The sequence below is a fragment of the Neovison vison genome, chromosome 1 (assembly GCF_020171115.1).
Source record: "Neovison vison isolate M4711 chromosome 1, ASM_NN_V1, whole genome shotgun sequence".
In the NCBI taxonomy this organism is placed as follows: domain Eukaryota; kingdom Metazoa; phylum Chordata; class Mammalia; order Carnivora; family Mustelidae; genus Neogale; species Neogale vison.
Window position 1 is genome coordinate 67,100,261 of NC_058091.1, and position 22,461 is coordinate 67,122,721.

General features: G+C 39.8%; 1 protein-coding gene and 1 long non-coding RNA gene across 2 annotated transcripts in view; one reads left to right on the top strand and one right to left on the bottom strand.

Moving 5' to 3' along the window:
* Positions 1-3,558: 3,558 nt before the first annotated feature.
* Positions 3,559-13,008, bottom strand: LOC122906477. Its single transcript, XR_006384541.1, has 3 exons — positions 12,768-13,008; positions 11,765-11,890; positions 3,559-3,596 (listed from the first exon to the last, which is right to left on the bottom strand). It is a non-coding gene; the product is annotated as an uncharacterized LOC122906477 (long non-coding RNA).
* SGK1 (serum/glucocorticoid regulated kinase 1) overlaps positions 6,503-22,461 on the top strand; it is a 108,684-nt gene continuing 92,725 nt past the window's right edge. The window contains exon 1 of the mRNA XM_044248418.1: positions 6,503-6,610. Coding sequence (XP_044104353.1) covers positions 6,542-6,610 — 69 coding nt within the window. The 5' untranslated portion in view covers positions 6,503-6,541. The remainder of the gene's footprint in view (positions 6,611-22,461) is intronic.

Below are 22,461 nucleotides of genomic sequence, written 5' to 3' on the forward strand. Positions count from 1 at the left end.
TGGGAACAAAACTAAAAAATGTGTAGCCATGTTTTAAAACCATCACCTAGAGATGTAAACTAAACCTAGAGATATAGATATATGTACACATGTACACATGTGTAAGTGTGTGTGTGTGTGAGTGTGTATTAAATCCCTATGATTCTCACAACAAATCACTTGGCTATGTTGTATTATGTCTATTCCAACTTTCCTGGGGTCACATAACCAGTACATTGTAGAGGCAGGATTCTAATCCAATGTCATATGAATTCTACTAAACCATGTCAACCCCAGGGGAAACTCCATTAGTTTCAATGCTTAAAACTGCCATGCTAATAATGTTGAGTTGACACTATATTCAAAGTAGCCCATTTCCTCTGAAAACAAAAGAAGCCATAGGAAATGAAATTGTGTTCCATTTAAATAAGCATAATTTACAAAATAGACAAACCCCAGGTAAGCTCTCAGAGACTTTCAACTTGAAGCCAATCGTGTCAAGGCATCAGCTCACCCTAAGGCACAACATTTTCTAGAATTCTAACATGTGATTTCCTGAATGGTTTTGTTCTCTCTTTTGTTTTGTTTGCTGGAGCTGCTCCTGCTGCTGGACATATCTACCTCACTCACTCTCCCTTTCACAAGCCTCAGCTGACTTGAATCATCAGAGGAATTGATTCAGCTTTTCATTTCATGGTGAACACAGAGACAGAGCCAAAGATCATGCTTATAGAGTAGAGCAAACAAGACTCTGGTATGGGCTACTAATTTTCCTCTAGCATCTTCTCGGTCAATACCAATCCCAATAGTCTATTTCATTACCTCCATGGCATGGTGAGACATCGATAGAAGCAACTTCTCATGCCATGGATCATTTGTGTCCTATGCAGAGAAGTCACTAATGAACATTTTCTGGACAAGTCACATTGAAAGCACAATTTACTGGCCTTGGTTAAGGAATTATATTGAACATCATCTCAAAGGTTGAGGGTTGAAATAAAACAGAGAATAATCACTAAAAATACACACGCATACAAAATTACATCTTATATAAAGGCTATAAAATGCTTTATCATCTCCACTTCATTTCTCAGTCATTCAGCAAGCAATCCATTTCACAGACATTAATAACCTCTGCAGAATACTCCACTGACCTGCTTTATTCACTCCCACTGTCTGTGTACATGTGTGCGTTTTGTGTGTGCAAGGGTGTATCCGTATGTTTGCAGGTCCTCTATCAATGAGATGTACACAGTGACAGAGTCTTGCTACAACACTGAAAATACCCTGACTGAGGAGACAGGAGATCACTATAATAAAAGTGGTCAGGCCCTTAAAAGGGATCTCAAAGGAATATATTTTCTTTAAAACAGATTGCTTTTGGTGGTTCCAAATCCTTTGTATGATTTAAACAAAGGAATAGAAATAAATGCCTAAATGTGAAGTCTGGGAGAGCTGTAAAAGTCACTGTTTCTATTGAGGGAATTATCACTAATATTCAAATGAGCAATTACTAACAAATTGATTTGTCCCCTTGGACTACATGTTGTCACACTGGCACAAGAAAGATTTCTTTATGCCTTTGTGTCAATAGAGGCTAGATCATAAATAGATTTGGTGCAATTTTATTATATAGTACCAATGAGAGAAAAAAACAAACAGAGGGAGGGCTGTTGGTGGCTGCCTGAGTGGGAGAACAAGTACAGTTAAAAAGCAAGTAAGAGAGAGCGAGAGAGAGAGAGAGAGAGAGAGAGAGAGGCAGCATGAGTTTTTAATCAACTACTTCTCTTGAACTAAGAAACTAAATTTTATAATTTTATCTAAAGATATTTCAGGCAATAGAGATAAATAAAAGTCCATTATTTGGTGATCTAACTAAAACTACATGTCCTGGAAAAAAAGCATCAAATGCCTTAAAGGTGAATTAAATACTATTACTAGATGTGATTTGCCAAGAAAATGCAGACCTTTTTTATTGGTCTCTTCCTGGTAAGTATAAGGACTAGCACATACTTGACATTTAATAAGTAGTATCAAGTCAGGTAACACTAAATATTTTTTTTTTAACTTTCCCAACTGGAAGAATACAGTTGATAAATACTGACTCTGTCAGGAAGATGTATACTTATAAATTACCTATTTTTTAGCATAGTGGGAATGACAACAAATTGTTAACATTTTATCCTTATTTGATCTCTCCCCTCAGAAGGAAGGACAACACCTTGTTACTTGCATCTTTTCTACAAAAGGCCATGAACCCACTCTGCTGTTGATTCTTTCTGTTTGTACATAATCCTCTCAAAGAAAAGATGCAGTGAACTGACATTTTAGATTTGGCTTTTCTTTTGTAACTTTTCCTTTGGTCTAATTCATGAATTAAATGAATTCTAATTTGATTAAACCAAAAGATTCTGATTTTTTTTGTTGCTGTTTCTTTCTCCAAAAAGGTTTTCATATATACAAAAACAATACAGAATTCCCAGTGGGCTTTCCTAATTCCTAATTACATACCTCACTACCATTTAGGCTGGAGTTTTAAACATATGATCAAGTCATCCAGGACAGAGAGGAATGTAAAACATTTCTCATGATATGGTCTATTTGTGTCCCTTTCTCCTTAGAGACATGTCTCACTAGATGGATATTTTAACGTTTATTATCTTTGTGTTTTCCAGGTTGCTATAGGAAAAAAAATCACATTCCATTCACCGACTAAATGTATCACACAAAACACTTTAATCTATGGAAAGCTAAGCTTTCTAAAAAAGTATTACAACAGTATATGCTTCTTCTTTTAGAGAATTAAAAATTTAGCATTATTTATTGTCTTGCAAGATCTTTTCACAAAAATTTGGTACTGATAATTGCTTCATGAGGTAAATGGGATGCATTTTATAGGAGTATTTTACAGATGAGACTATTGAGGCTCACCGAACTGAAGAGACTTGCTCAAGGTCCCATGGAGGTTACCATACCTTCCATATCTACCAGGCACTCTCTCTACCTTCTGTATAGATGAGTCATCAGTTTTACCCAGCTATTTTATTTTATCTTTTGTGTTATGGTTCAAATAATATTATTGGGAGAAGAAAAGTGAATATACTGCACAAAAGCAAATAGAGTTTCAAGGGATTCTTTTGAACATTAGAGTTTTCCATAAAAAGATGAGTCATCCCAGGGTCACAATGTCACTGAGGCTTAAAGAAGAAATGGTGGGTCCTTTGTTCTTACTAGAGCTTGGCACATTGGTTAGGATGGGAATTCACTTAGTTGTTCCAGAATCTCAAAGGTATTTAATGATTCCCACAAATGGTCACTGATGTTAGCTTTTCATAGTTTTTTATCTGATTTATTCAAAAACCATCCATTGACTGCTAAGCATGGTCCAGGCACGCCACAGTGGGTTGGGGCTACAAAAATGAATAAACATGTTTAATGAGAAAAACAGGCAAGTAAATATATTCATTTAATTAATAAAGCAAGTTTAATGCTCAAACACAATGTTTGAACAGTCCTTACTTTCCTTTTTGCCATAAGCAGTAGTCTATGCTCCTTCGTCAGCACTAATAAGCCTGGTAAAGGAGATGGTAAGTACATGGTGGTCACTGTAGGTCTACCTGCAGGTGATTTTATAAAAAAAAAAAAAAGAGGTTAACAGTGAGATGAAAGATGTCTTCCTTCCCTGAGTAGCCAGCACAGTGTTGATTTAACAGACTTAATACATGTCTCTATTTATTGCAGTGACCAAAATATGGTCCAAGTAATAGACTCCCGGCCCTATAGGAGAGATCCCCTGCCCTCTGCTTCTCCTCCCTCATCTGGCCAACTTCTACTCTTTCTTTAATACTTTGCACTCACATTCTCCCTTTGAAAAAAGACTTCCTGGGCCTCCCCTACCCACTCTTGCCACCCTCCAAACCAAAGTGGGGGAACGTCGGTATAGTTATGGCTCTAGATATCGTTCTTCTTCTTTTTTTATTATGTTCAATTAGCCAACATAGAGTACGTCATTAGTTTTCAATGTAGTGTTCAAGGATTCATTCTTACCACAGTGTGTATTTCTCCACTAGGCTGTAACTTCCTTAGAGACAGAAACTATTGATATTTGTATTCACAGGATCTTGCATAAGATTATCATAGACTCAGAGACAGTGGCAACATCTCCAAGGGATGGCGTATAGTGGGGAGAAAAGAGGGGACTTTACTTTAACTTCTTCCCCCATAGTTTCTATTAGCCATCGCCTCTTTACCCCCAAGTAAACATACAGGGTACTTAAAACCAGTATGCATGCTAGGCCAGTGTAGAATCAAGGCAAGGCCCCCAGCATCTCTCTCCCACGGGATGCTTAAAGAGCACCTTCTATCTATCCCTCAAACTCAGTAAGTATCTGCTCAAATGCCTTCAGGAGAGAGGAAAGATGCAAAACAGGAAATCACTTGGATGATCATGCTTTTTTAAAATCAGGTTTATTGAATTATAACTTACACACAACAAAACATTCTTCCTCTTTCATATATAAAGTTTTGATGACTTTTGATAAATGCATAGTCATGAGACCACTATCATAATCACAGTAGGGACCATTTCTACAATCCTCAGAAATTCTCTTTGAACTACCAGAATTTTAAGCGAACTCTTTAGAAAAACCACAAAACTGATCAATGTTGTAGATTAAGTAACATATCCTTGCATCTGGGACAACTTAATGTATCTCTCCAAAATGAATGGTTTATTTTCCCTCAGTCATAATGCCATCATTTGGTTGCATGGCGTTTTTCTTCCGGAAATCTCAAAGCATTGAGCAAATAAGATTGCACTGTCCTTTCCCAAAGAAACCTGGTCCTGCTATAGAGATTTATACTCCAATGAAATCAATGCAACTCTTCCCAATTGACTTGTATGTTTCTCTTCTAGGTATTGCTTTTAAGGAGCTGGCCATTTGTTTTATCAAGTAGGCATGTGCCTTCCCCTTATTTTTCGATTACACTCCCTCATGACTATGAAAAGACTCTTCATCCTGGGGATACTTGGTACCTTTGGATTTGATCTGATGGATATATGGAATAACACAGCAAACAAGTGAATGACTAAATAAGTAAATGAGAATAGGAAAGACGGAATGAATGAACAGTTGCCTTCATGTCATGGATAGGCACTGTCTGAGAGGCATGATGAGGTCAGGGGACTGGCCTAGAGCCTCACACACAGACATGCGAACAGGCCAGATCAGAAGCCAAGTTTCTTTTCCTTGCTCTCTCCATTTACCCATCAACTCTCATTTTTTAAAAAGTCTCCATAAAATATCAACATTAAAGAGTAAAGATGGGAAAATAGGGCACACACAAATTAAGTGGTGTTTTTAAGAATGAATTTTATGTGCAAAGAATGACATGGGTAAGGATTTCGGGGGGTAGATTTCCACTTGATAGGTAAAGGCTTTTTGGTCATTCACCAGGGCTTCCTTTCCATCAGATGGTTTCAGTAATACTTTTTGGTCCTGTTCTTTGTGTGTTTTACCACAAGACACTTCGTATATGTCCATTGTGTTCTTTTTAAAGAGCTTTCTTTAGGGAAAAAGGCAGTTGCTTTCACCGTTGTCCACTCTGTGATGACAAGTGGGGAGAGGGCATTCAAAGACGTTCTATACGGTTAGTATGAGAGCCTCCATTGTTCTACCTACGCTTGCACCTTATTTCATTTTTCTCCACATTTGGACAGATCGGGAATGAATTTGATTAAATTTCCACCGAGAGACTTATTATATTCAGGAATACGTGTCCAAAGAACGTCAATGAGCATAAAACCAAAAAGGGTCTGCATTTCACAGGAAAATCTGATTTAAACGGCCCTACCAACAAAAAGAAAAAAAACAACAACAACAACAAAACGCGCTATTAAAGTAGCTCTCCCGAGGGCTTGTCAACTGCTTTTCAGTGCGTCCAGAGCCGGCGTCTTCTCTCCCGGGGCTGCTCAGATATTCATGAATCGCTGCGTCTTCAGCAGCGCTTTCTCTCTCCCTCTGCCTCGCTGGCGCGGCTGTCCCTCCCTCCCTCCCTCGGCTTCTGCTCTTTCTTACTCCTTCTCTCAGCTGCTTAACTACAAGCTCCCACTGGAACTTGCACGATCAAAAACAGCTCTCCTTCCGAGCAACCTCCAGCCGCGCGCAGCACCTGGAGCCGAGCGGCGGGCCCCGCGCGCCCGCCGCAGAGCCGCCAGGTAGCCGGGGGCGTGCAGGGGGTGCCCCTCTCCGACTAGCCAGCCGCAGAGCAGAGCTTCTCCCCGGGATCCGCCGCAGCCCGGGGGGCCGGCCGCGCCGATGCCCGCGCCTCGGAGCAGCGATGGGAAGAGCAGAGCCACTGCCCGTGGCAACTGAGAGCGGGGAGAGGTTGCTGCGGTAGCGACGCTGCAGGATGCGTGAGTGAGGACCCGAGCCCCGCCAGGTTCTCCATCCCGTTCTGTCTTCACTGCCTGCGTCTGGGAGCGCGGCCGGGGGACCCGCTCGCTGCACTCACCAGGCGGTGCCACCCTGGATCTATAACTGTGAACTCCCTACTGTGGAAAATGGTAAACAAAGACATGAATGGATTCCCAGTCAAGAAATGCTCAGCCTTCCAATTTTTTAAGAAGCGGGTAAGGACGGGTTTTGTTGGTTTCTTTTGTTTTCTGCTATTCTCTGAATGCTTTTGATTGCTGGCTAGGGATAAGCCAAAGGTTGTCTTGCAGATTCCCGAAGGAAAGGCGAGCTTCTGGATGCCTTGGTCCAGCTGGGAAATATACCTGTCTTGATGCAAATTTGTGGGTGGGGGCGCCTCTGAACAGTGGGGGTGGGCTGGGCTGCCTGCCTTAGAGGGGGTTTGAGCCCGAATAGGAATTTCTCAAAGCCACAAGATGACAGTCAGTGTTTAAGAGAATTGGTCTGGGGTACATTTATGACTAGTAATTTAGTCAAGGACTAATTCAGTAGCTCTCCTCTCTTACCTTCGAAGGGTTCAACTTTTTCCACCCCTTTCACTGACTCTGTCTCAAGTCCTGTATTGCCATCTTCATTGGAAGCCGCAGCTTCTGGCTTCCCAAAGCCATGCAGCCAATAACTTGTCTAGTCTCTATCAGCGGTAAAAATAGCAAAGGACTAGAATGGCCTTTTGCAGATATGATGGAATCCAGCATTTTAAATTCTCTATTTCACGTTGCCTCAATGTTGCTTGGTATGACTGCCTTTCTTTTCAAGAGAACAGTGGACAGTCTGAATCCAAGTGACAAGATGGGGTTATGCTGCTGTATATATTTAACCCTTCAATTCCTTGTTCTTCCATTCATAGTTGTTAATATCACTTTGATTATAAATGAGGGGGGGAAAGAGAGAAAACGGTATTTTTGTGTGTTTCACAATAAACTGAATGCATTGTAATTGTCACGCTGGTGGTCTGCATAAACCTGCAGATTTATACATAAGTGGGAGGTAAGAAATGTATGATTGTTAAGAAACTGATGATTGGCACTCTTAGGGAGAGTTTTGTAAGCAACAGAACCTTCTTTCAGCCCCCAGATGCCCTGTCCTATTTAATCCCCTAGGGTAATTCCATCAAAATGGCTCTCTCCATTCATTCTTCCCGCCCTTCATTCAGGTCCTTTCTGCGCTGTGCCTAACACACAGCTCTTCCCTTAACCCACCAGCAGAACACAATGAATTACACACTGGGCCAGACTACCTCCCTGCACCAAATGGGCAAGCTGGAAAGGCAGTTCTGGAAGCAGTACGTTAGGCCCAGCTAGAGGGCTAGCACAGGCTCCCTTTGACTATCTCATGGTTAAAGCACAACCTTCCCTCAAGTCATGGGCCAAAACATATGCATTAACAACAAGGCAAAACCACCCTGTCCTTCCTGCTGCCCCTGAAGATCCCTCACTAGTGGAGACTGCAGGCTGAATCAAAGCAAGTCAGTGCAACTTCTCAGAGCTCTGCAGTGTTTCTTGGTTTTCCCTGCAGCCAAAATGCTTCTTTCCAAGGAATGGGCCCATCGTGAAAAGTCATCACCAACAGCAAAAAAATGTTTTGCTAATAATCAAAAAACTTGTCATAGCCCATAATTCAGAGCTGAAACTCTTTACTCTCTTTGAATTAATGAATTTATTTAGTGGTATTGGTGGGAGGGGAAAGAGGGTGATATTTTACAACTCCTCAGTTAGGTATTTTTTTTTTATCAACCAAGTAGCTGTCAAGTAGAATTTTTTCTTTTTTTTGTCACTTACTTTCTTGGCTATCAAAATGTACTGATCGATATATAATTTACTATCTGGTTTCTTTCTGCTTAAAAGCATAATTGACCAATCGTCTTCAGTTGGCACCTCCGTTGACCTTGAATTTTGCGAAGAGCTAGCCAGGGTTTTATCTATTTGGCAGAGAGAAAGAGGTCTATAACAAGATTTTCTGGCTGGAGCTTCAACTGCTTTCTAACCTGCGTTTATCAGTTGCTGGAGATAGAATCAGAAATCTCCCTACTGGTCTCCTTACTCCTCAAGGACAGCAAAATCAGCAGAATGTGACTTTGTAAGAGGTCATGGACAGCTCTGAAGATAAATTCCTTGGTTCTTGTCTACTGGTATACAGTAGTTCCAAAAGTCTATTTCATTTTGTACCATGACTTTTGCTTTGGGCTTTCTTTTTTGTTTGGTTTGGTTTTGGGGTTTAGTCATGTAAACAGATGTGTAAAGCATTAAGACAATGCCAGGTAAATCCCACCTCTTCCCCAGTCTTCCCCAGATGAAACTGTTGTGGCCATGTTGGTGTTCATAAAGTCCAGCCTTCTTCTCTGCATTTACATACACATTCATATACGAGAATGTTTTTGTTTTCAGCTAAGAATAATCTATTTTCCCTATATTCTACTGTTGGAGTTCCACACATTTCTGCATTTTTATTTTTAACCTAGATGGACAGTCTTACAAAGTGAACCTTTATCCAGTGCCCACGTAAAACCATGAATAGATCTTAGGGGGGAAAAAAAAACCCATAGGTATTTTAGGGCTCACGAGAAAGACTGAGGTTTGGACACAAACTGTGATTGCAGAAGCCTTAAAGAGTGCTTCTGACGCCTCTGAGACATTCCAAAGGGAGCACAGAGAAGCTCACTAGAGGGGAATATTGATGACCTGTCCCGTCCTTCATTTAGGAGAGTAATAATAGCCATCATTTATCTAGTGCTTCCTACGTTCTAGAGGTTGAGGGCCAAATACTTTATGTGAATGATCTCATTTAATCCTCACAGAAACCCAATGCAAAGTGTGGCTCAGGGAGATTAACCAACCAGCCCAAGGTCATGTAGCTAAAAAATAGCAGAGCTAAAATTTAAACTTTGTTTAACCCAAAGCCTGTGTTCTTAGTCCAGACTTTCGATTTCAAATCATCCTCCCACATTTTTTTTTAAATTTTCCACCACACAATCTTTTTTTCTTTTTTTCTAAGTGAAATCTTTGTGTCTCTATCCAATGTACCAAACTTCTGAAGGCAGCCGACCCTCAGCAGACAAGCCTCTCGAAGCTCCTTTCCAGCCCACAGTCTGGAGACAGGCAGTCTTGGTGCAATTTCCCCAAATCCTTTGGACTTATGCTTTCCACTCTCAAGTCTCAAAAGCTCAACTAAATCAGCTTAATTTCATTTAGCTGAGAATTCCTAAGCTAAACTCCATAAGAGTTCTACTTCCAATCTCCCCATGTTAATGATAAGTTAGCATTAGGATATCTTTGGATTATGTTTTAGTCTGAGTCTGTAAAGATTCACTTAAAGTGAATGAGAAGATGTCCTTATCAGTTTTATTCTCCCAATCCGACAGCTTTAAAAGTTATCAGTTGTGCTAAAGATAATCCATTTTCATGGATTTTAAGATATGTTCATAGTTCAGATTCTTGCATTATGACTCAGAAAGCACAAACAAATGGCATTGTCTTCAACTTGATAATCCTAGGTCTGTAAAAAAAGACTTCGGGTAGCCATAATTAAACTGTCTTCTGTAAAATTTCAGAGGCTATCTGGCCACATAGAATTTTGGATTTGGAGTGAAACTTAGAAATGCTCTCAGTGACCTCTCTGTTTTAGTGATGAGTAAACAGTATCAGGAAGGAGAAGACACCTGCTCAGATTAGAATATGGCTAAGCGCTGCTCACATGGGCAGGGTTTTCACTTCCAGCTCTTAGTGTGCTTTCCTCCTCATGGTGCCCTGTAACTAATTCAGGGTTTCATGCCTTGTCCATTCATTTTTTAATCAAAATCCAGCTCTCATCTTCATAGAATTAACTGCCTAGTGACCACTAGCTTTGACAAGACACTTTTGTCTGGACCCAGTATTTCATGATTTTGTGCATTTGACAATTTCCTTATGTTGTATTATTCTTTAATAACAAATTCAACATTAACTTCGCTGGGCACTGTTCTCGGAGTCTTAAGTATGGTTATGTATGTAAGTTCTCACAAAAATCCCAAGATAGATGCTATCGGCATCCCGATTTCACAGGTGAAGAAACTGAGGAGTATGGAGGTGGACAGAGCAGTCCTAGGGCACACTGCCAGTTAGCAGCAGAAACAGGGTTTGGATCCAAGTGCTTGGCTCCACAGCCCATAGCCTTAACCACTGTCCACCCTGCCTGTTGGCGTTAACCAGTCCAGCATGATCAGAGGAGAAGTGAAGAGGTACTACAGCCCTAGCTTCCTCCTTTCTCTAAACATGTCAGGGAACAAAGCGAAGGTTCTCAGCCCAATTATGTTGTTTATCCTGGCAGAGCTGAGGGGTGAAATTTAGCTCCTCTGCAGTGGTTATTCTCCACCACTGTTCCATTAACAGCATTCCTTTACATGCATTTCCTTTTACTGTCCTATTATGTCTGCTTAAAGCACTGAATTGGAATGATAACAAAGATGTTCTACCTATGTGAAATACTCCATGTCTTCCCAGAGGGTTAACATTTATGGAGCTTTTACTAAGCGTCAGGCGCTGTTCAAAGTACTTTACTAGTGTGATCCTCAGAATCTTTGATTACGCCCATCTTACAGCCAAGGACACAGAGCTTCAGAGAGGTTAAGTAACTAGTTCAAGGTCATAGTGTTATTAAGAGAGGTAACAGAATTCAAACTCAGGAGTCAGCTCTAGTTCCACAATCTTTCCATTGACATCTCTGGAGTGCACTACTATGATGCTAACACTGCTTCAGGGTTGGCTCTCCCCATTGGAAACTACTGTGAGGATGATCCAAAGAGGATTTTGTGGGGAGCTTTTGGCCATAGCTATGGAGAGTTAACATTTTCCAAGCGACTCCCGAGGGTAGGAGGAATGCTTTCCAACAAATCCGAAGTCTCCAAGATATATTTGATCATACTTCCTGGCACCATAGTGCTTCCTACTGAGCTTTCTTCCGAGGTAGCTAAAACCCGAGTTGTTTGAGTCCTTGTGTGGGCTCCCACAGCATAGCTCGTGGTCCTGCTCACCCTGCATGGTAACATCAGGACTGTTTACTCACCCGTAGCTCCCACAGGGCAGGAAGGTCCTAAAGGACAGAGAACCCATGACCTTGTTCATCAGATCCCTTACTTGTCAAGCCAAATTTATTAGATGAAAGTATATACAAAATGAACGAATGAATCCTTTTGTTAACTTGTCCCTAAGTCATTGTCTTGTCCTCTTCCTCCCTGTTTTTCTTTCTTGAGAGAGATTAATGACTTAGAAGTCTAATGCATTTTAATTTCCTCTCTGTTTAGATATGGATTATAAATAAATGAAGACTTTGAAAAATACCTTAAATCTGGTTCAAGGACAAGTTATCACTGTGCTTGATAGCTGGCAGGTCCTTTGGGAGACTTGACCTCATCTTGTTTGCTGCTGCAGTGTCCACTCCACAGCCTCTTTTCTGTAATACTTTCCCTGTTAGGTCAATCGAGACAGATGCAGTAAGATTGACTACTTTGCTTTATTGTACATGAATATAAATCTGACTTCAGTATTATGTAGTGCTTGCATTATGTATTCTCCACCTGGAATTTTTTTTAAAAAAGAATCTTTCCAGCTATCATTTTTCCATGTGGTTTTAGGAGCCACCAAGTGTGAAGAAGTTGACCTCAAGATGCTTCTTCCACTTTGACCACTAAGTTGTTGAGGGGTTGGCCTGGAGCAGGGGCAAGTTCATCTGGTCAGGTGTGACTGGGCCGGGGAGTTGGGTCTCCAGTATGGCGGCATGCAGGAGAGGCACCATTCTCATGGACTCCATGTTTTGGCACCCTAGCAGCTCTCGAGAAAGCCCGACACTATTTAGGCTCTCACTCTGCTACAGTGCTTGGGAAATATTTTGAGTGGAAAGTGTAGCGGAGTTCCTTGAAGGTTTCATTTTTTGAAGAATTAGTGCTAATGTGCTGGTGCCATATCTAACACCAGAATAAGAAATCTTCCAAGCTCCCCCATATTTGATGATCTGCAAATGCTTCTTGAGACAAAGCAAAACTAAAATGGGGGTGGGCAGCCACTGAAACGCATGTCCCACCCCCCCACCTCCCCCACCCACCCCCCGCTGAAGAGGTCTGATTATAAAAACATAAAGGAAAGAACTGTAGGAGAATTGGATTCGTAGAAAAATTTAATTAGTAATTTAGGTCAAGCTAAAGATAGTTCACTAGAAGAAATACTGTGGAGGCAGATTTTAAAGTGTCATTTTTTTTAAAACACACACCAGTTTTAAGTTTCAGCCGTAAGTATAAAAAGTTAATATTCTTAACATTGGCAGATAAGGAGAAGACTCCTGACTTACCGGGAAGACACCGTCACCTGCCCTCTGACTGACTTGCACCTCAGATCCTAGCTTGTCAGCTTGTCTGAGTGTGGACTCATTGACTTCTCACCAACACCACAATAAGGACCTTTATTCTTTCCATGGGGTTTAAGAAAGTTCAGTTCACAGGACAGTTTTCCCAAAGAGCTTTAACTGAAGGAATATGCACAATCTCCCTGGGGATCCATGTCTTCCTGTTGGGCGAACACTTTGGCCCTTCTTCTCAAGGCCTCTTCCTGGCCCAGCAACAAGAAGGCAGTCACAGTGATGTACCCTGGTCCGTGGTCTAAGGGTCAGCTCACCAGCAAGTGGCCAGATTTCCCTGGCAGACTGCAGAATCAGGCTGCAAATTTTATACCATTCTGTGTGGGAGGCAGAGGAGAGTAAGGTGGGAGGAAAATGATAAGGAAAAGCAGACCAGGCAAGTTAGGTGCTGCTCTGGCTTCCTCGTGCAGCTATTCCAACACTTGGAGACAAGATTACTGTTAGAGTTTGTTTACTCTCACACCTATCTCTTTGCAGCCTTCTAAAATGATTTCCTAAGCATTTACAACAAAGGAAAATGAAAATCAAGGCTGTAACTAGGACGGTAGGAGAATGTCCCCCTTGGTAAAGCAAGATGCCAAAATATTACTGTAATTGCTTTACAGAGCCTGCTGTGATATTTTTCTGGGAAGAGTCCACTTAGCTATTTTTATAGCATTGGGGTCACCTTGATCTATTTTCCCTTCCTAGGTCAGGGCATTCACCCAAAATGCCATTTGCTTGGGCAATGATGGACCGTGTGGCTCTTCCCCTCCTCTTCTCCTCTCTCTCCATCCCTTCTCATCTTCCCCCTCCTTCTCCCTTTCCTCTCCTCCTCCTCCTCTTTCTCCTCCTCCTCCCCCTCCCCCTTCCACCTCCTCTCCTTCTTCCTCCTCTTCCTCTCCGCCTTCTTCTTCTTTCTCCCCACCCTCTCTCTCATCTCCAAAAGATAAGTTCACATCAAAGTAAAGGAGACAAAAGCCTGAACTGAAATATTCCTGGATTCACATGCCATAGAAAACCCAGAACTCTCATTCCTCTAATCCAAGGGTAACAGGAATATCTTTCCATTTCTGAGTCTGCTACAGAGAGTTCAGCCAGGATGAAAGACCACCACAGATCAAGATTTTAGATTCTAGAAATAGCAAAGTGAAATGGGTCCCTAAATAGTTCAAAGATTTTAAGGTTCAAGTCCATGTGGGACCAACATTAAAATATACTGAGGAAAAAAAAATATAAGTTAATAGTTGGAGAATTAAAAATAAATAAGAATCTTTATTTTGAGTGCTTATTAGTCACAACTATAATCTTTTCCATAGAATGATCTTTCTGAAAAGTAATCGAATTTCTTTTGAATCCTGAATCTTTTTGGACCAGCATTAATTTGGGTTATATCACAGAAAAAAATTTTTGAGACAGAAAACTATGAATATGTAGCTTTTAGGGTGGTTAAAAAGATTGGGGTAAAGCTAAGAGGCACAACAGTGGAGATTTGGCCTAGCAATAAATACATTAAAAATGAACTCTCTAGTTTCATAGGGTTTCTCTGAAACCTGGAATATAAACTCCCTGAGGGCAGAGATCATGTCTATCTTGTTCACAGCTCTGAGTTTCTGGTACACAGTAGACACTCAACAAGATACACTTAATGAATCAATAAAGAGAACTTAATCAAATGGTTTGGGGAGGAGGTGTCCTGGTAATTGTAATATAATTACCTAGTTAAATAGAGAAAGTATTGATAAAGAGAGGAAGTAAGAATTAAAGAAAATCTTGGCATGATTTCCACTATTTCTAAATAGTGCTGTTTGCATGCCAACAAATAAAAGTGTGAAAGAATTAGAAGCTTATGCCTTAATGAATGAATGTACTTTAAAGCTGGTAATGCAATGACGTATTTGTTTAGTTAGGTTTGGCAGAAGCTAGATTTGAGCAATAACCTCTAAACTGGGTTCTATTCTGATGATTAGTTTGCCATTTGTATAATACTAGGTGTAAATAATTTTAAAAATTAGTAATAAGTTGGGTGGCTTGATCTAGAAATACTCTTATCTTTTATGTCAATTGTACCATGATGAACAAGAACAGGTGAGTGGAGATATTAACAATTTCCTGAAGAATATATTGAATGCAATGATAAAGCTTAAGGAGTTAGAGATGTCAAATTAAGGAGTGAAGAGTTAAGGAGTTAAGAGATGGCAGTTCGTTCATGGAGGGAAATCACAGAATCTGTAATCCATCTTTAAGTGAGAAATAAAAAAATGTCTAAAAACAGTCTTTGATTTTCACAGGGAAATAAGAGTTGTACCCGTCTGTTCAGGCTTCCATAACAAAATGACAGACTGGGTAGCTTAAGCCACAGAAATTGATTGTCTCAGAGTTCTGGAGGCTGAAAGTCTATCAAGGTATCAGTGGGGTTGGTTCCTTTTGAGGCTGAGAGAGAAGGATTTCCTTCCAGGCCTCTCTCCTTGGCTTATAGATGATCATCTTCTCCCTGCATCTTTTTCTTTTTTTCGTAAGATTTATTTATTTTAGAGTGAGAAAGAGCAGAAGCGAGTGGGGGGGAGGGGCAGGGAGAGAGGGACAAGGAGGGAGAAAGAGAGAGAAGGAGAGAGAATCTCAAGCAGACTCCCCATTGAGCGTGGAGCCCAACACAGGGTTCCACTCCATCCCAAGACCCCCAAGATCACGACCTGAGCCCAAACCAGGAGTTGGATGCTTAATGGACTATGCCACCCAGGCACCCCTTCTCCCTGCATCCTTACATCCTCCTCCTTCTATATGTATCAGTCCAAATTTCCCCTTTTTATAAGGATAACTATAAGGACATTTATACGGACATCAATCACACCTCATTAGGGCCCACCCCCTTTTAACTTGATTACGTCTCTAAAGATCCTATCTCCAAATACATTCTGAGTTTCTGGGTTAAGACTTTAATATACAAATGGGGTGGGGGGGGTAATTCAACCTATAGTTTTTTCTTTACCATCGAAGCCTCGTTTATATCTGCAATGGAACATCCCCAATAGAATGGGCTCTAAAGTAGAAATTTTTACTTTATTAAAAATATGGGTAAATTCTGGGAAACAAATATTGCAGAAAATCTATAACACTGAAGAATATCAGGTGAGGCAGAGGTTTGGCAGGCAAAATTATCTTAATTGTTTTAAGGACGGTAATGTGGTAGAAGTGGGAAGTGAGCAATAACTGGAAAAATATTGCTGCTAAGTTTTTATGTAACAAAGCTGGAAGAGCTGGAGGGCTGATGGAATATCTAATATAACATTTAAGAGCTTACAACTAAATAATACCCCTGTGTAAATGAATTTAATCAAAGAAGATCAATATAACTATTTTCTCTTTAACCACCCGAGCTCAAAGATTAAGTGTTACGTAAGAACTAGGACCTAGCAGTTCCTGTATACAGGGCCTTAGTTGTCAGCTTTGGCAAAGCAGTCATATCCAAGTTATTTGTCCATCAGTCAATTTTTCCATTTAAGGGCCCATACCTTCTCACATTGCCAGTAATAAGATGGTGGTGAAGCCATTGCTGATAACTAGTCTTCTAGCACGAAATGAGTTCTTTAAATCAGGCATTTGAGAGTAACTCTTCAGACTTCATCTCGATCACATAGAATTCCAGGATGTGTAATGTTTGTTTCATCCCATATCTTGACAATTAGCTCTTATATTATACATTTTATTCTTTTCCAAAAATCAGAGCAATGAACATTTCTAGCAATGTCTTCCTTCCTAAAGCCGTTATCTTCCGATAGCAGGTTCAGAATTAGTGTTGAAACTCACACTTGTGGGGGAGGGTGAAGGTTTTTCATCATTAAGAACCAGTATAATTTACACTTGTGTGTATCAGGCATTAGGATAGAAATGCAAATATAAGAAAGTATATTTTCCTTCACTGTTCACATCCTACCCTAACTCCAGGAACTTTGGTCACATCTTCCTGTCATATACTTCCTGTCTTGTACTTTTTTTTAAATGGCACTTGTCAATGTATAATCACATATTGATATAGCTATTTAATAAATATCCTTATCATTAATTAATATCCTCCTAGACTCTGGTCTCTTTGAGGGAGGGGCTTGTGCTCTCTCTTGCTTGCAATGATGTCCTCAGAGCTTGGCTCCTGGAATGTTATCAATGAGTCTTTACTAAATCAAAAAGATAAGAAATTATGAAATGCTGATCTAAGAGGGAGAGAAGAGTTAACGCTTAAAACACACAAGTCCTTTCCATTTTATTGCTTTTTTAAAATTTTATTTTGTTTCAAACAGAGGCAGATGCTAAGACTTCAAGTCTGAGACACATTTATATTCCAAATGGCATTGCTTTTTAAGTCATTGTCTCTTCTGTCATTTACTGTTCCTGTGAGGAGAGCCACATAATAAACTGCTCTTATAATTTAGCTGTAGGTTAAAGATTTTTCTTTTCTGAAAGAAACCACATTTAGCATGATATAATCCCACAGGTTTGCCTCAGTTGCCAGGAAACTCAAAGCTAAATTTAAAGGTAAATTTCAGTGAACAAATTAGACCAATCTGTAGAAATAACTTCCGAGTTGCTAAATTTGGTTTTAATCTTGTATTTTTATTTTAACTCTCTTGTTTTGTGTATCTCGTTGTAAACTGCCTCAGATGTTTTCAAAAGTAAGATGGCATATTATACTAATGCATTGCTATGGTGATAAAACAGCAAACACAGAAGAAATCTAGTTCTAAATTATGAAGTGCTTCTCTATTAGCTTTTCTTCTTGAAAATACATGCCTCAGACCAGATGAAATTGATCACTGGATCAGAGCTAACTTTTAAACTGTAGGTTTATTATCTTAGATGTAAAATGTAAACCTCATGGACTCAAAGTAAAACTATAGGAATGTTTTCTGCTTGTCCCCTTAAAATACATTATAATACTCCAGATCGTGTCAAACTGTACTAAATTTGTTATCTATTGTTGTGTTACAAGATACCCAAACTTAATGATTGAAACAACCAATTTGTTTTTCTCAGGATTCTATAATTTAGGAGTTCAGGTTGACTTATTAGGATAGTCCTGCTCCATGTCATTGGCTGGGTCATTCCTTGGCTGGGTCATACCTTGGCTGGGTCATTCCTTGGCTGTGTTCAACAGGGGGCTGGACTGGGCCAGAAAGTCACAGAAAACTTCACTCTCATACCTAGAGCCTTATTGCTCCTCTCTTTTGGCATCTTTCTTTCTCCAGGTAGCTTGGGCTCCTTCCATCATGGTCATAAGTTAGTTGGACATAGATGTCTGCTGGCTTCCGAGACAAGTGCTTTATGAGAGTGGCAGAAGTTGCCCATCTTGTAAGGCTCTGATTTGGAGTTTGTAGTGCTGTTTTCACTGCGTTTGGCTCATCAAAAGAGTCACAGGGCCGGTTTACATTTAAGGGAAGGAATAAATTCCACCTCTCAATGAGAAGAGTGCAAAGTGAAATTATTGGATGTTTCTATTTGTTCCACTAAAACTACATAATTTTCCAAACTGTACCCAGCTGTACTGAGTTAATCTATAACCTCTTATAATCAAGACATTTCCAGTTGCACTCCAAAAGTAGAAACACTCAAACCCTCATAGGAGAAAGATATTAAGGACTCCTAATACAGGATCAGACAAACCCAGGTGGACTCTTACCTACATTACTTACAAGCTTTGTAACATCGGGCATGCTATTTAATGTTCTACCTCTATTGGCTTATCTATAAAATGGGTTTAATAACAACACAGAACTCAGAACCGTTGAGAGGATTAAATTACAGAATGCATGGAAAGCACTTAATCCTCATGTCTGGGACATATTTAGAGGCCCAAAATGTAAGATATTATCAAGATGACCTTAAAATTCTGGCTTGTCTTTTTAAACTACCAATTCTACACTTCTTGTTATGGTATAAGTTGTGATTTTCCTCATGAGTCCATTTAGAGACATGCTGCTATTAAATCTCTTTGCTTTTGGATTTTATTGTTTAAAGGTCATTTCTCAAAAGACTTCTTCCTGGTCATCAGGTTTACGCTTTTACTGAGTTATTTAGTGGTTTCCAGAGGCTTAGGAACTAGTGAACATAATTAATTTCTCTTCTGTAGATACTCGTCCCTAGAGCAACCCCAGAGGGCTGGCTTCATCACCGAAATAGTACTTCATTTGTACAGGATCCCATTAAATCAAATGGTACCAAATTACTCTGCTTTTTTGGCTCCATGTGCACAAGGTACTGACAGAGAAACAGATACCCAAACCCTTATGACCAACACATGATCACTTATTGATGAGATTCTATCTGAATGTAATGCCAAGTCTTGTTTTCTAATCTACCCTGTTCTACCAATGGATTCTACTTGGAATTCATTTGCATATTCAAAAGCATGACCATGTAACTCATGAGCACTCTGAAATACTCCTTAAAATCCTTTAATTGCTCCACTTTCATGAAACTATTTCTTATTAAAGTCTCAAAAGCTCATATTGCAAGACAGTCCATCCCTATGTTTTCTTTAACCCTAAGATCAAGCTCTTTCATTGGTATTTCCTTTGTCCTGCAGATACTTAGCCCTCCTTATCTTAACTTTCCCTGTCTCCACAGGCTTTCCTGGGGACCACTCCCACCATGAAGCTTCTGTGGTGGCTTCTGTGCCTCAACACTGTCCAGGTTCTCTTCTTACCTCTCTCCCCTTTCTATCTTTGTCTTTCTTTACCCTCTCATTCAGATTCTCCATCTTTCTCACTTTCCCATGTATTCTCTCCTTTAGCTCCCCTTCCCCAGCAATATACCAGTTCATTCATTCCCAGGCTTTAAATACAATCTGTATCTTTCTTAAATTTATCACTTCACTAAATGTCAGATCTCTATTCCCAATTGTTTGATGTTCCTGTAGAAATGTCTCGTGGACACCTTAAACTAATCCTATCCAAAACTGAACTCTTGATTTTCCTTCCCGTGTAATTTGATTCTTTTCTCTATTTTCCCCATCTCAAGTAAATGAAACTACTGTCCACTAATTTGCTAGAGCCAGAAACCTACCAATTATTATTCTTCCTTCAATTCTTCCAACATTAATGTAATTCATCGACACATCCTACTGAGTTGACTTCTAAAATAGATTTTTGGTTTTGCTTTTGTTTTTTATTTTTAAAATTCCCCTCATTTTATCTTCACAGACTTGGTGCAAGCCACGCCCATTTTTTTGGACTCTTTAATAAAACTTCTTTACTCTTTTCTTCACACCTACTCTTCCCTGCCTTTCTCCTCCTTAACTTTCCCATGAAGAAATCACAGCACTTTTAGACAGATTAACAGCTTTCCCATAGTAGTAAGTTTTCCTGAGGAAACAAGGCAGTAAAAGAAGAAAAAACCTCCCCAGAGTTGTACAGAGAAGTGGTAAACTTGACCTTAGAAACCAAGATCCTTCTTTGTGGCAATATAGTTTTTTACTCTCTGATATCTACTGCTTTGTTTTGTTTTTCTCCTCTTCTTGATTTGTATTCTTCTTTTTTTAATTGAAGCATTTTATTTTGTGAAAAATTAAGATATTTGGGGCTCTTTTAAAAAAGCAGATGCTAAAATGCTTTCGTTTGAATTACATTATTCATCCCCACCTATTTCAGAGCAAAAAAGTCACAGAGTTTGGAAAAATTACCAGAGGCCCCAAAACCCTGTCAGAAGGAAATGTCCTAATTCTTTCTTTGGAACTAGAACAAATAGACATATTCAAACATTGAGTATTTCCAGATTGGGAATCTTTTTTCCAGATTGGGAATCTTTTTTTTTTTTTTTTTTTTAAGTGGTTTACTAAACCAGAGCATAATAATAATGTTAGGGACCATACTTTTTATAAATTTTACTTTATGTCAACTGACCACTTTGGATAGTTTTGAAAGTCCTTCCTATTCTGGATATATCCAGCGTATTTTACCTTATCCCCTATGCTCCTTGGCATAGCTCTCTGACGCTAGTAGCTCAGGAATGAACTGGGTGGGCCTCCATCTCATCCTTTTTACTCTTCTTCCATCTGAGAGTTCCTCCTCTGCTCACTCCTCATCCTTAGCACACACTTTGCTAAATTCTACTTATCTTTCTGTAGCTAGCTGTAGTTCCATGTGATCCATGGAGTTTACCCCGCTGCTATAAATTGCCCAGACTTCTCTCTTCAAATGCCTCTTCAACTCTCTGTAAATACTGATTTAGCATACTAATTACCTTTTATTGATTGGTTCTAATATGCTCTCACAAGTAGCATTTTCATAGCACTTAATTTGGAACACATTCAATGATGTTTTTTCTCCCTTGTGTCTCCCAGCTCAGGAGTGCGGGTATCCTTAACCTTGATTCAGCAACAAGGATGCCGAGCATCAGAAAGATTAAGTAAATTTCTGCCGTCACACAGATAAGAAGGCCCATTGTCTGTTGACAACATTTGAGATTCTCCTTCATTACATCATGTCACTGTTCTGGCAATCGTTGTGGGTTTTCCCTGGACAGTCTATGCTCACTGTCTGTTAGCCTAGGAACTTCAGAAACTTGTAAGGAACTTTTTGCTGTCATGCTAGCATCCTCAGATTCTTTGGTCTAGGAGTAGAAGGGAATCCACTTTCGTGCATTCTACCTTCTAAATAACTTTTGGCTCCCACTTCCATATACTTACTGACAGTCTGCACTGCCATTTGCCTAGTTCAAGTCACCTTCATTCCTCCCTGGAGAACTGCCACCACTGCATAACTGCCCTTTTGCTGCCAATCTTGCCCCCACAGAACCCTCCAAACTTCAGTCTAGAAGAGCTTTCTAAAGCACAAGTTGGAGCATGATATGCCTATGCTTACTACATTTCAGTGATTCCTGATAGCTCTCAAAGGAAGGTCTTTATTCCATTTTCATAAGGTACACTGAGTAGTCAAATTCATAGAGATGGACAGTAGAATGGCAGCTTCCTGGAGCTGGGGCCAGGTGGGAAGGGAATGAGGAGTTAATGGGTTGAATGAATAAGAGTTTCTGTTTGGAAAGATGCAAAGGTTCTGGATAAGGATGGTAGTGATCTGTCCAACAATGTGAATATACTGAATTGCACACTTAATGATTACAATGGTAAATGTGATTTATTATGTATATTATAGTGTACATTATGTACATACAACATCATGTGTGTTTTCTCACAATAAAAAAATAAAACATACTTTATTAGATGGGGAATGGCTAAGGGAAATAAAGATGAGATGAGGGATTAGGATGGCTGAGAGGTAGGAGGTGATGATAGGCTTTACTGTTACAGGGTTCCTGGCTTGTTTTTGCTCAGGACTTGAGTTACCATGTACAACCACAAGTCTGGAAGAAGATTCAGAAAGACCTAAACCTTCCTTCTGATTACCGGTAGATACAAAAGTAAAGCTTTTGAAATGTGGGCTGCTAAATTCCCAAGAACTGGATGCCTTTTATTCTTCCCGTGAGGTCAATAAGGGAACTCCTCAAGAGGAATATTGGCATCTCAAACTGTTAGTCAGAACTACTGTTTATCTTTCCTCATCCACGTTTCGGTTGGACATAAGCACTTCTCAGCCTTGCATCATCAAAGAATTATGAGACCATTTCAGGAGGTAAAGATGACTAGATTTTGAAAATCAGA